This window comes from Chaetodon trifascialis, chromosome 15 (genome assembly GCF_039877785.1).
Source record: "Chaetodon trifascialis isolate fChaTrf1 chromosome 15, fChaTrf1.hap1, whole genome shotgun sequence".
In the NCBI taxonomy this organism is placed as follows: domain Eukaryota; kingdom Metazoa; phylum Chordata; class Actinopteri; order Chaetodontiformes; family Chaetodontidae; genus Chaetodon; species Chaetodon trifascialis.
In genome coordinates, this window is record NC_092070.1 from 14,740,555 (window position 1) to 14,752,643 (window position 12,089).

The window sequence follows — 12,089 nt, forward strand, 5'->3', positions numbered from 1 at the left end:
GTGTGTGTGTGTGTGTGTGTGCGTGCGCACCTGTGTGTAGAATATGCTGTGCTGGTTTCCGTCCCGCAGTAGAGCCGGCCTTAATGAGAACAGATGGGAATAGACTGGTACTGTACTACACTCAGCCTCATCTGCAGCCCAGGCAGAATTGACTGTCCCGCCCTGCTGGGTCCTCTCCGCGCTCCCATTCTTTCCACCCACACTCCTCTATTAACTCTTCCCTTCTTTCTCTGCATGTACGACCCCAAACTGTGCTGTATTTTTTATCATTTTTATTCTCCCTTTCCTCCCACTTCTTTCCTCTTCGCCTTATCAGTTGTTCTCTCTCTTTACTCCCACACATCCTTGCCCCTCTTTTTCCTCTCTTGTCATTTTCCTTTACATTTTGCCCCTCATGCCCCTGCTCCTTCCCTCACTGTACCTCCTTTATGCCTCCACGTCGTCTCCATCCATCACCTTCCCTCCCTCTCTCCTCCTCTTACTCTGTCCATCCATCTGTGGGTCTCTGGTGGCAGCCTCATCGCAGATGGTAATGGGAGCACACCAGAACAAATTGATGCGGGGAGGCCATCACCATTACAAGACGCTTCCCCCGTCTCTCGTCTCTCCTTGTCTCCTCCCAGCATATTAGCCTGACAAGCCTGCCGAGTGGAGTGAGGAAGGGGGGGAGAGCAGGAGAGATGGATGGTTTGATGGAGGAGGAAAGGAAACAGAGAGGGGACAAAAGGAGGAGGACGTTGGAGGGAAAGTTAGAGGGCAGTAAGGGACGGGGGAGGAAACGAGGGAGAACAAATGTCCTCTCTCCCCTCTGGTCTCTCATCTGTTTTGCTTTGTCAAAGTGTGTGTATGTGTGTGAGACCCCAAGACAGACCCACAAGCAAAATAGCTCAAATGCATTTCGGAATTAAAGGCTATATAAAGGCTAATTAACCTCTTTGTCAGTCCAGTAATGTTAAGGTGGAATGTTTATCAAAACTAAGACCACAGCTTCCATCAACCCTTCTGCTCTTTAGTTAGTAGAGCCTTTAAATTCCTTGTCCCTTGTCATTTCACTGCAGTGTCCATGCAAAGTAACTCTATTTACACTGAATAAACAAAACTTTCCTGCCTTTTTGTACCATCATTCAGCTGACACTGCTGGTCCACTGGATGTGATCTCATCCGCTCACAGTGATTATATCATTTCTAAGTTCATGTGCTGATTACTTATTGATGTTTAAGTGCTAAAACAGCACCTTTGAGAAATGCGTTGGCTATTTTGATAACAGCTTTTACTCTTCTAAAATAGGCATTTCTTTACAATTTTTTTTTTTGCCACGTTGGGTCTGCAGCCTTGCGTGCATCTGTTCGCAGGCCCAAAAGGAAAACAACAGGGAGTCCAGGAGTTTACTTCAGTGCGTTGTGAGAAGCCCAGTGGAAAGCTTCCAAGAGATTAAAAACCAGGGCTGGTCTTTATCAAAGTGCTAAAATTTTAGACTTAAGTGACATATTTTTGTCTCCCACTGACAAACTTGAGAATAAAACTGATTTATCAGGTTCCTTTTGGCTTAAATCTGAGAGAGCTGCAGACGTCTCTTATGTTAGCAAGTTGGCTGCAGTCCAGAAACAGAGGTGAGCAAATCATCGGTCATAATGAACTGAATGTTATCTGAAGCAGTATGTCGTCATATTGGCCTGCGGTTGCTGCAAAATCCACATTTTGCATCCCTCAAGGTTGCAAACAACTCGAATAAAGCTGAAATTGATTTCGTTTGCAATCACTTTGTACTAAATAACCCTCGCTATGTGATTTCTCTCATGTGCTGCCTCCACCAGCAGCATAAGTTACTTCCATACTCCAGTTTGGTTTTCTTTTTAGTTCCATCTCATGCAATTTCCAATTATTTCATCTCTATTTATATATTATAAACATACTCTCTTGTTGGTTTTTACATGGTAATTGCTGATGGAGATATTAAGATTTCATACAGAGAAAATTTACTTAAAAAATAGATTTGTTTTTAAAGAATGAACAGAGGGGCAGAAGCAAAACGTTATTTTGTGCTTACTTTGTCTGCTGTCATTACAATATCTGTAAAATAAATGTTAATTCAAGGTTCTTTTCACCACCACACCAACTCTGTTTGCACATTTTCTTCAAAGGCAGAGCATTTTCCACCCAGAAGTATATCACACGCTGCATGAAGCTTTTTAAATTCAGTGTCATGTGCAATCAACCACACTTATCCTATTCAGTCCTGCCTTTATATGCATGATTCACCCTGAAATGCAGTACGAAAAAAGGTGCATTTCACTGTTAACATCAGGAGTCTTTCTGTGTCTTTCTAGCCTGCGACATGAACGTGCACAAGCAGTGTGTGGTCAACGTGCCAAGCCTGTGTGGGACGGACCACACGGAGCGTCGGGGTCGCCTCTTCCTGAAGATCGAGGTCAGCTTGGACAGGCTACACGTCACAGGTTGGTCTCTTTCTCAGTCAGAGTGTGGTCTTGTGTCGTGCAGCCCTTGAGGCTTCTCAGTCTCAGAGAGACGTGAGAAAGAGGCTCCCTGATGTGACTGTGAGTGGTTGATTTTCAGGACATTGAAAGAAATCTTTGGGTTTTCACATATTTCGTCTGCTTTGGGTGGCTTGGACTGGTGTTAATGAACTGCTCAGAGAAATGTGTCTATTCTGCGTGTAGCCAGATACTTGCCTCATGTGGTCACTCACTCAGGGGGCATTGAAAGGACACTGAAGAACAATGTTTGAGCATGTTTCTCAACATGCACCTTTACCATCCTGAGCATGTTAATTTCCTTAACAGAGACCAGAGACCAACTGAATATACCTCACATCAACCCTCACTTACCAAGCATGTAGCAACCTATGGAGTTCATGAAACTCATCAAAAATGTAAAACATCCTCTCTAGAGCCAGTGTTTGGTTTGTCCATTCAGGGCGACTGTAGAAACGTGGTGGTGCAGCACAGCGGACTTGAATAATAATAGTAAACTTTATTTCTATAGCATTTTTCGTAGAAGAAAGCTCAAAGTGCTTTACAAAGCAATCACTTGCGCTAAGTGCTTCACATAAAAAAGAGCAATATAAAAATAATGTAAAATAAGAGGCAGAATAAAACCCACTTGATAATAGTAAAAACGCGATAGAATAAGTACGACAATAGAATAATGAGAATGCATAAGATGGAAGATAAAATATAACTTTTCAAAAGAAGAGCAGCAGTGCATAAGTGCCAAAGTTTCAAGCCTGTATCAGGAAAGTCAAGGCTAAAGGCTAAATTGAGCTTTCCAGAGATTCAGGCTGCATCCCAGATTTCCTTTTGGCTGTTGCTGGGAACCCCCAATAAACCAGCAGCAGACGATAGCAGTTTTCTGGAAGGCAAATATTGAAAAAGGGAGGTAGCAGTGTAGCTCGGTCCTAACCCATTAAGGACTTTGTATACAAGGACGAAGACCTTGTTGGAAGAGGACCCGCTCCCTCTATAAATATAAAGAACTCATTCCAAGGTAATGAAAACACAACAGTTCTTATTTTCAGGTACTCATACACCAATGAAACCACATTATAAATAATATATTCCATTTCTACTATATTCTGCAATTACACAGTGCTCCTTTAGCAAAAGTAAGAGGTCAAACTGGCATTAACCTCTCATTTGCGACGCTGCGTTCAAGTGATTTCATTAATGGCAGATGACATATGTAGCATGACACATTTTCTTTCAGCCAAAAGCAGTAAACAACCTTCCACTGACTGAATTTGCTTCCATTGTTTATACATCAGTGAGGTCAAGTTGCAGCGACAAGGACGGCTGTCCAAGAAATAAATGCAAAAAGGAGCAAAACCAAGCAGATATCTACAGCCTCATATGAATTAAACTCAAACTATAACTGCACTTGTTCACTTACAGAGCAGCATGCACCTGCGTCAGCAGTAAAAATGAAGTCAGGGCTGCCGTCATAACCCGCGTGTGTTTGCTCAACACCTCCAAATTGTCCTGTCAGTCAAGAGCAGCACCTGGAGTGGACAACTCTCCAGTGTTAAAACCCCTTTGGCAGGAAGAGAAATGACTGCTGGGTCACTTCCACAACCTCTCTCTCTCTCTCTGTCTCACACACACATGCACACACCTGGTGAGACAGTGGTGGTCAGGGCATATGAGAGCTGAGGCCAATAACGTGTTTTTAACTCAGTGGGGATCAGACAGGAATAACCTGCAGCTACAGCAGGAAGAGTGGCAGATGTGATTGACTTGGAAATATTGCTTTCATAAAAATGTGTGTGTTTGTTTGTTTATGGTCCTCCGGATGGACAGAAATACAGAAGGAGAGGAGGTTATATTCACAGTAGTCTTACATCATTTGTTTGCTGTGTTTGTATTGCTTTTCACTTCATTATGTTGCAGTCTTCTGATATGCCCTGCTGTACACGACATCCAGCTCCTTTGTCTGTTTTAGTGCTGAACAAGGTCTTTGATGTGATGACCGCCATCAGCGAGAACGAGGAAATAAGGCAGAATATTAAGCGGGATGACAGCGAGGGTGTCATTGACATGGTCTTTTCAGACTAGGCTGAATGGACACAACTGAAACTGAACTGCATGGCTAACATTCATGGAGAGAGTGGGAGAGAGGGCTGTTACCATGTTAAATTGATGTGCTGTTGTCCTTCATTTTATGCATACACACATCAAAACACCCACCAGTGTACCAGTGTTTATGAAAGTGTTGCTGCCGCCTCACACTGTCAACTTCAAGTAAACGTAGAACAGTATGTTCTGCAGCACCTGCTACTGGCATATGTGGTGACTGACTTCTGTGTCTGTTCATCACCATCATATGGCCGCTCTAGCTGTCTTCATCAGAGCTGCAACAAGTATTTTTCAGTGTGTCATTTCACCAAAAATGTAAAAACTGCATCACAGCCAAAAGTTGAGTCAATTATTGTGTCGTCCAGCTAATCAGTCGATTGACTAATGATTTCAGCACTGATGCTTATATAATGCTCACTCATTCATTGCATAATGTCAAAGCTGCATTGTGCTTCCTCCACCTGCCGAGTCCCAGTTAGCTCTCTTTTTGGTCTCCACCAACTCGTCATGGAAATGTGTTGTTCTTGAGCCACTAGATGCTCCATTATGTTCAGCAGCTAGTCGCTAACGTTACCTGTCTGTCATTTGGTGCAGGGCAGATGTCATACTAAGCTTTTATCACACGCCTGCTGTTTTAAACAATGATGATGAGACACGTGAGGCTGAATCAAAGCGGTAACATGGGGGCAAGAAAAGCTAAAACAATGAGCTGCGGAGGGAGGTGGTAATTATGTCAGTGTTCATCACTTTTCATATTACACATAATAGTTTGTTCTGCTGTTAGTCTAAAAATATTGTTATTACCGCATCTGTTTTAAAATGCAGGGAATGTGCAAATTGTCCAGTATCCAAAAAAGGACGTGGAGTCTTTACGGACTTCACGGCGATGTGAATGAAACGCTCTCAAAAGGTGTTAAATACATTCCAAGGATTTGATTTAAAGGATAGAAAGGCAGAAGTGAAATAATGATAATGGCGGCCCAGCTGAGACAAAGCACTGTGATTGACAGCATGCATGAGGAAGAAACAAAGATAAAGATCAATACTGAGAACGGTACGGGGGGGGGAGAGGAGGCAGAGGAGGTGTGTGTTCTGCAGAGGTTTGTTGAGCTTAAGATGTTTTTTTCTTTCTTCTAATGGCAGTGGTCTGAACAGTGGAGCCTCAGCTTGTTCTCCGGCTCCCCTCTGGCTCCCGCAGACAAGTGTCGGGCTTTTGTGGTTCACCGCACTGATGTGAACTTGATTAAATCTTTCCAGCAAAGAAAACAGACACATCTCCCAGTCTCTCTCTCTCTCTCCATATCCCACCTTTCCCTTCTATCTCTCCTCTCCATCCCTTCTTCCAATATTGACATTTCCTGTTATCTTCTCCCACCTGTTCCTACAGTAGGAGACCTCAGAATGTCTCCCCCTGCTTTCGTCATCCATTTTCCCTCCATACTTGTCGACCTCGTGTCCATTCAGTCACGTTCTTTTTCTTCCTTCAGTGAGACATCAACATCTGCCCCCTTTTCTATCATCCTCTCATTTCCAAGCTGAAACATTGCTCAGTTTAGTGACTTGTCCTCACCCTTCTGGCACTAACGTCTCCTCCTCTTCTTCTACCTTGTTTGGTACGTTAGTCTGTATCTTTCCTTTTTTCCCCACTGATTACCTCCTTTATCCTTCTCTTACCCCTCTTCCTCATGGACGCCTCTTCAGGCAAACGTGACATAAATAACCTGCAGGCATGAGAAGAGGTTTATTCTGGAGTTTCAAGGAAATGTAAACATGCAAATGTCCCTCTATGACCTGCCTAGATGGATACAAACACACGCACACTCATAGGGCATCTGAGGATCGGGCCAAAGCGAGCACACAGAGGTTTACTCGGGGTGAGATTGCCGTCGACTGACATGCTCCCGTCAGGTTTGAAGCACAGTTAAACAAGAATACATTTTTCCCTCCAGTACACAACTCACAGCACCATCAGTATGGTGTACAAAGAAATGCATAATAGTGTCTGCGTATGATTTTTATCCCATAAATTAGTTCAATAGTTCATTTTAATCATGTAGCATTTGTTATCATTATATACAATACATGTCTGTAATTCACTCAAAGGTAGTTTTAAGCTGCTGTGAAGAATGAACATATTGAGTTATATAAATGAAAAAAACCTGAGTAGACATGTATCGTTTCATATTTAGGACAGATAAGCCATTTACAGGGCTAACAGTGGTAGTTTTACAATTGCAAAGATTAGTATTAGTATTTGAAACAAGACTTCCTTCATTTCTTCCATGTGGACAGAAGCAGGCTTCACATTTCTAGCTGGCAACAGCTGATTTTGTCGACTGAAAAGACAACAGCTGCAGCAAGCTAGCTCATGAAGCTAACATTAGCTTCATGAGTTGATTGGAAACACTGTCCCTGATTGAATTTTTAATGTGTCCTGCTCAACAGGAACCCTATGAAAGGGCTTTTACAAACTTGATATCAACACTAAAAGAGCTACATGTCTCTGGCTAAAGGTTTCTCAAAGACTAAAGTGTTACCAACTCATCTCAGCTGAAGAAATGCCTCTTGTTTCCATATACAGTACAGGATATTGTTTCTGAATATTGTTGTGCTTTTGGCTGTCGACTTAGCAGATCTCATGATCCAACAGTCTCACTGGAAAAAGACCAAAACAAACACTCCTGAAAAGAGCTCAATGAATTTTGTTTTAGGAGTTTGGCAGAATTAGAAAAAAAAAAAAAAAAAGCAGCGCACCATGCATGTCTCACTGAAGAGTATAATTTCCTTCGAAAGCCCGGCACTTTGTTGAACTTCCTAATTGCTCTTCCTTAAAACAGCCCCACACAGAAATAGAAATCTTCAGGTCATTTTCTCCTCTTTCTCCCTCCACTTCGTGTGTGTTTGACGTCTGCATCCAGATCCCTGGCAGTGCGCTGCAGGGATCCATCCAGCGCCCGTTTGGCCGTGCAGCTTTCCCCCAGATTATCAGGCATCCATTGGTTGCACATGGCATTGTTATGCAACAACACATTTGAATTTCAAAGCCTTTTCTGGAGATTACACTGTCGGCCCACCGCAGCCCCACACGCACCCGCCCCGGGATCCAAATGAGATGTAATTTTCAGCCATGGCATATTTTTATTAAGCACATATTGGGTTCGGATACAGAAGATAATGATAGCATTTCATTTTCTTTGTCTGCTTCACAGTGTTTATACCTCAGTTGAGGGAACGACTCTCTCACTCCGCTCTTTCGAGACATTATTTTAGATATCTTTATTTTACAGAAGAAAGGACTTGAACTTTGCCATTCATTATCTCTACAAAGGATCCAGGTTCTGAAAGTGTCGCTGCGCTTTCCTCTTGAGTTTGCGTCGGTACTTTTGTACAAGCAGAGCATTTCGCTTCTGCACTGCAGGATGGTTGCACGGTGGTCGCAGAGCGGATGCACGGGGATAGTTCTGCTTCTTCTGTGAAGCAGTGATAATGCGTTGGTGAAGTCCCTAATCGAGTGAACGGGCACATAATCTGCTTTTCTGTCCGTATCATGTCTGCTTTACCCCAAACAAGTGGTAAACACAAAACACACACACACTGTAATTTTATTAGTAACTACCTCATAAGGAGCGAGGGGAGGGGAGGATGCAGAAGGCAAGCAGCTCCTGTTGTATCTAAGCAACAACAGACAGCAGAGATGGTCCTTGATCACTGCTGATGATGATGTTTCATTGTGTGTGTGTGTGTGTGTGTGTGTGTGTGTGTGTGTGTGTGTGTGTGTGTGTGTGTGTGTGTGTGTGTGTGTGTGTGTGTGTGTGTGTGTGTGTGTGTGACCAGGTATTTATCACGTTGTGGGGACAAAAATCTGTTTACACAGTCACATTGTAGGGACTGACCTCCCTTATGGGGACAAAATGCAGGTCCCCTCAATGTAAATCATTAAATTTTAGGGTGCAGACTGGGGATAGGGTTACAGTTTAGGTAAGGTTAGATTAGGTACAGGGTTAGGAAAAGGCAGATAGTGGTTATGGTTAGGGTTAGGGTTAGGGTAAGGCTCCAGGAAATGAATGTAAGTCTATGTAATGTCCCCACAAGTGATATAAACACAACATGTGTGTGCATGCGTGTGTGTGCGTGTGTGTGTAGGGGCGCGTGCGTGCGTGTGTGTGTGTGTGTGTGTGTGTGTGTGTGCGTGTGTGTGTGTGTGTGTGTGTGTGTGTGTGTGTGTGTGTGTGACTGAGAGAGCCTGCACATGTGCACAAATACAGTTACTGTGTATGTAAGTTGCACACACACCCCTGTGACGCGAAATGCCCATGCATCGTCATCTGTTTTTCCACATGTGTGTGCTTGTCTGTGCGTGTACCTCATTAGTGCGTTTACAGGCTTGTTGAAGTTGCTTTGGCGTCGTTTGGCGCCAGCGTTGCCATGGAAGTCACTGATGCCTTTAATGCTGCCAGCAGAGGGGAGGATTTAGATGTCAACGTGGGATGCTGAGATTTTCCTTCTGCTCCTCATATTTTTATTGTGTGTGAATATGTGTAACTGTGTGTGTGTGTGTGTGTGTGTGTGTGTGTGTGTGTGTGTGTGTGTGTGTGTGGGCTTGTGGGTGAGCAAAAGACTGAAAGAGAGAGAGAGAGAGACAAAGAGACAGGGAGGGTGACTGTAGCTGAGAATTTGTGTTGGATAAGGAGTGAACTATGAGGTTGAAGCATCACATTCATGAACAAGGTAAAAGCTCCTGGAAGTGGCTTTTTTCTGTCAGAGCTGCAACTCAGAGACCTGCACTGCCCTCTGCTGCATGAGACTGGACCAGCATGGAAAACTGTGAAGTCAACAAGAAATGTTTTTCTTCTGTTCATGTTTTTTAACTTTGTGATAGAAATCCTGTTATATTTGTTTCATTCAAGGAGTTTTTTTCCATGTCTTTAATCTCGCTTGAGTTAAGTTTAAAGCATAAAACTAATATTTTCAATAATGTTTCTGCCATAAATGTATGATTTTCACCCATTTTTTCTCTTCTTCTTGCTTTTCTGTGCAGCCAGTGATGAAGATGATGAATTAGAACCTATTTTTCTTCTGACAGAAGACGGCATTTACTCTTTTTTGGACAGTTTTTGTTAAAGTAGCTTCCACAGACCTAAAATAAAAAAGCAGAAAATCCAGAACAGGACAGCAACTAATGATTATTTTATTCATTAATCTGGTGTGTTGTATCTTGATTTCTTTATTTTGATTGATTTCTTGTGTAAATTGACAGAAAACAGTAAAAGCCTAAGATGACACATTCAAAATCTGAATGTGTGAATTTGTCAGACCAAGAGACCAAAACCTAAAAAACAGGAAATATAATTGTTAAAATTTACTAAAACAGTAAAATGATTATCAACTAAATGCTGTTTTTTCTCTTGTCCCTTTAAAGCTTGTTGCCTCACAAACATCACTGTCACATCCAGCAGATCAAACAGCTAAATGTCAAATAGATCTGATTAAATCCCACAAAGACAGAACTAAACCAGCTGCGGTGACTCTAAATGACATTGCCTTTTCTAATGTTTTGCCTACGCTTTGTGCTCAGCCCTGGAATATTTATGCTTTGGAGCGAAAATACATTACCGCTGTTTTAATGAAGAATCTCAGCGAATGTGTCCTCGTGTGAAAGTTCACACTGACTGTCTGAAACACTCAGATTACAGCCTTCTTCTCCTGCACTGTGTCTGATTGCATTGAAATATGCAGAGTGGGGAGGCTGACGCTGGTAAACAGCGTCTTATAGGATCGGTGTGATCCTGTCTCTGTTTTCCGTCCGTTATAGTTTTGCTGTGTGTTCGTGTCCTCGCTGTCAGAAAGGTTTATTTTCTCTGCCTTTCTTTCTCTCTTTCTTTCCTCATGCTGTGACTGTCCCATAGCTGACATTTACTGTCCATTATCACACGGTGTTGCGAACTGGGGCTGCGCCGGAGTCGGCCCATTGACCACTTACAGTAGATTTTGTCGCCATGGTGAAGGTGGCGTGCTCATGCCGCCCCGTCCCCCTACTCCTGTTGCTATGTAACAGCACTCCTTTTTTTCCACTTGTCAGTTATCACACAGGGAAACGTCACGCCTCCCTCACATCATCTCCTCACCTATTACCTAACCATGTGCACGAATGACAGCAAGAGAGTACGCTACAAGAAAACTGTCCACTGCCTCCACCGAGGAGAGGGTGGTTTATCATCACCTGCCTCGTATGTACTCCTTTTACAACAGGAGGTGTTAGACAGACTTTTAGGCGAGTAGTATTTCTTGTTTTTGTTGATTTTACATTCGCGTGCGGCCTCACACCCACCAGTCTCATAATCCAGTTGGTGCTGCTTCACACTGTCAAGTTCAAGGGAATCTTGAGAGTATGTTTTGCATCGCAGCACCTGTTAGCGGAGCGTGTGGTGTCTGATTTGATGAGCCATTAGCTGAGTAACTGAGGACAGAAACACTGACTCTGAGTCTGTCTGTCTCTCTCTCTCTGCCTGCAGGGCTTTGCATGTTTTACAGCAAATTGCACATGAATTTCAATCACTACTGACGCTACTGAATTTCAAAACTTTGCATGAAAATTGGAAAAAATTAAGATGTAACTCAATATATCTGTTGAAAGAATAAATAGATAAGACTACAGTACTGGCGATTACCTGCCAAATGCTCTCTGCTACAGGGACATTTTGATTTGTTCAAGGAAAACGAATGATCATGTTTTGGTGCCCAGGTGTACTGCTGACCGCCATCCAGCTTTTTGTTCTCATGCATCCTTTGCTGTAATTTTTTTTGCCGGTTTGGTTTAAAAATCAACTTACAACTGACTGTGAGATTAAGTCCACATGTGGTGTACAGAGAGGCAATTTTGCTTGGACTAAAGTTCAGATCATTTGCTGTTCGGCCTTGGAGTGACTTGCAGTGACTCATGCTGTCCATTTTAACCCTTGAGTCAGTGTGGAGTCATGGATCTGGCTCGGGGCTCAAACACGCACACTAACAGGACTACATTGTCTCTTTCTGTCTCTCTTCCTTTTTCTAGTGGGTGAAGCCAGAAACCTGATTCCGATGGATCCAAATGGTCTGTCAGACCCCTATGTTAAACTCAAACTCACCCCAGATCCAAAGAATGAGACCAAACAGAAGACCAGGACCATCCGTTCCTCCCTCAACCCCTGCTGGAACGAGTCCTTCACCTTGTGAGTCTGTGTGTTTGTGACTCCTGATAAATAACAAGAATGGTCATTTTAGAGTATTTTATAGATAAACAATCCGAGGAAATAGAATAAGGACCTCTGTCATCACATATCGCTTCTTTTTCCCCTTGTGCACAAATTCAGTAAGCTGAAAGCATCAGACAAGGACCGCCGTCTGTCCATTGAGGTGTGGGACTGGGACCGAACCACCCGGAACGACTTCATGGGCTCCATGTCTTTTGGAGTGTCCGAGCTGATCAAAGCGCCCAACTGTGGATGGTCAGTGATCTTTCA

At 43.1% G+C, this 12,089-nt stretch overlaps 1 protein-coding gene across 2 annotated transcripts in view; it reads left to right on the forward strand.

Moving 5' to 3' along the window:
* Nucleotides 1-12,089, forward strand: part of prkcab (protein kinase C, alpha, b) — a 98,314-nt gene that overhangs the window by 68,516 nt on the left and 17,709 nt on the right. For both annotated transcript variants that reach the window (XM_070982050.1, XM_070982051.1), the window contains exons 5-7: nt 2,329-2,457; nt 11,642-11,798; nt 11,940-12,074. In XM_070982050.1, coding sequence (XP_070838151.1) covers nt 2,329-2,457; nt 11,642-11,798; nt 11,940-12,074 — 421 coding nt within the window. The remainder of the gene's footprint in view (nt 1-2,328; nt 2,458-11,641; nt 11,799-11,939; nt 12,075-12,089) is intronic.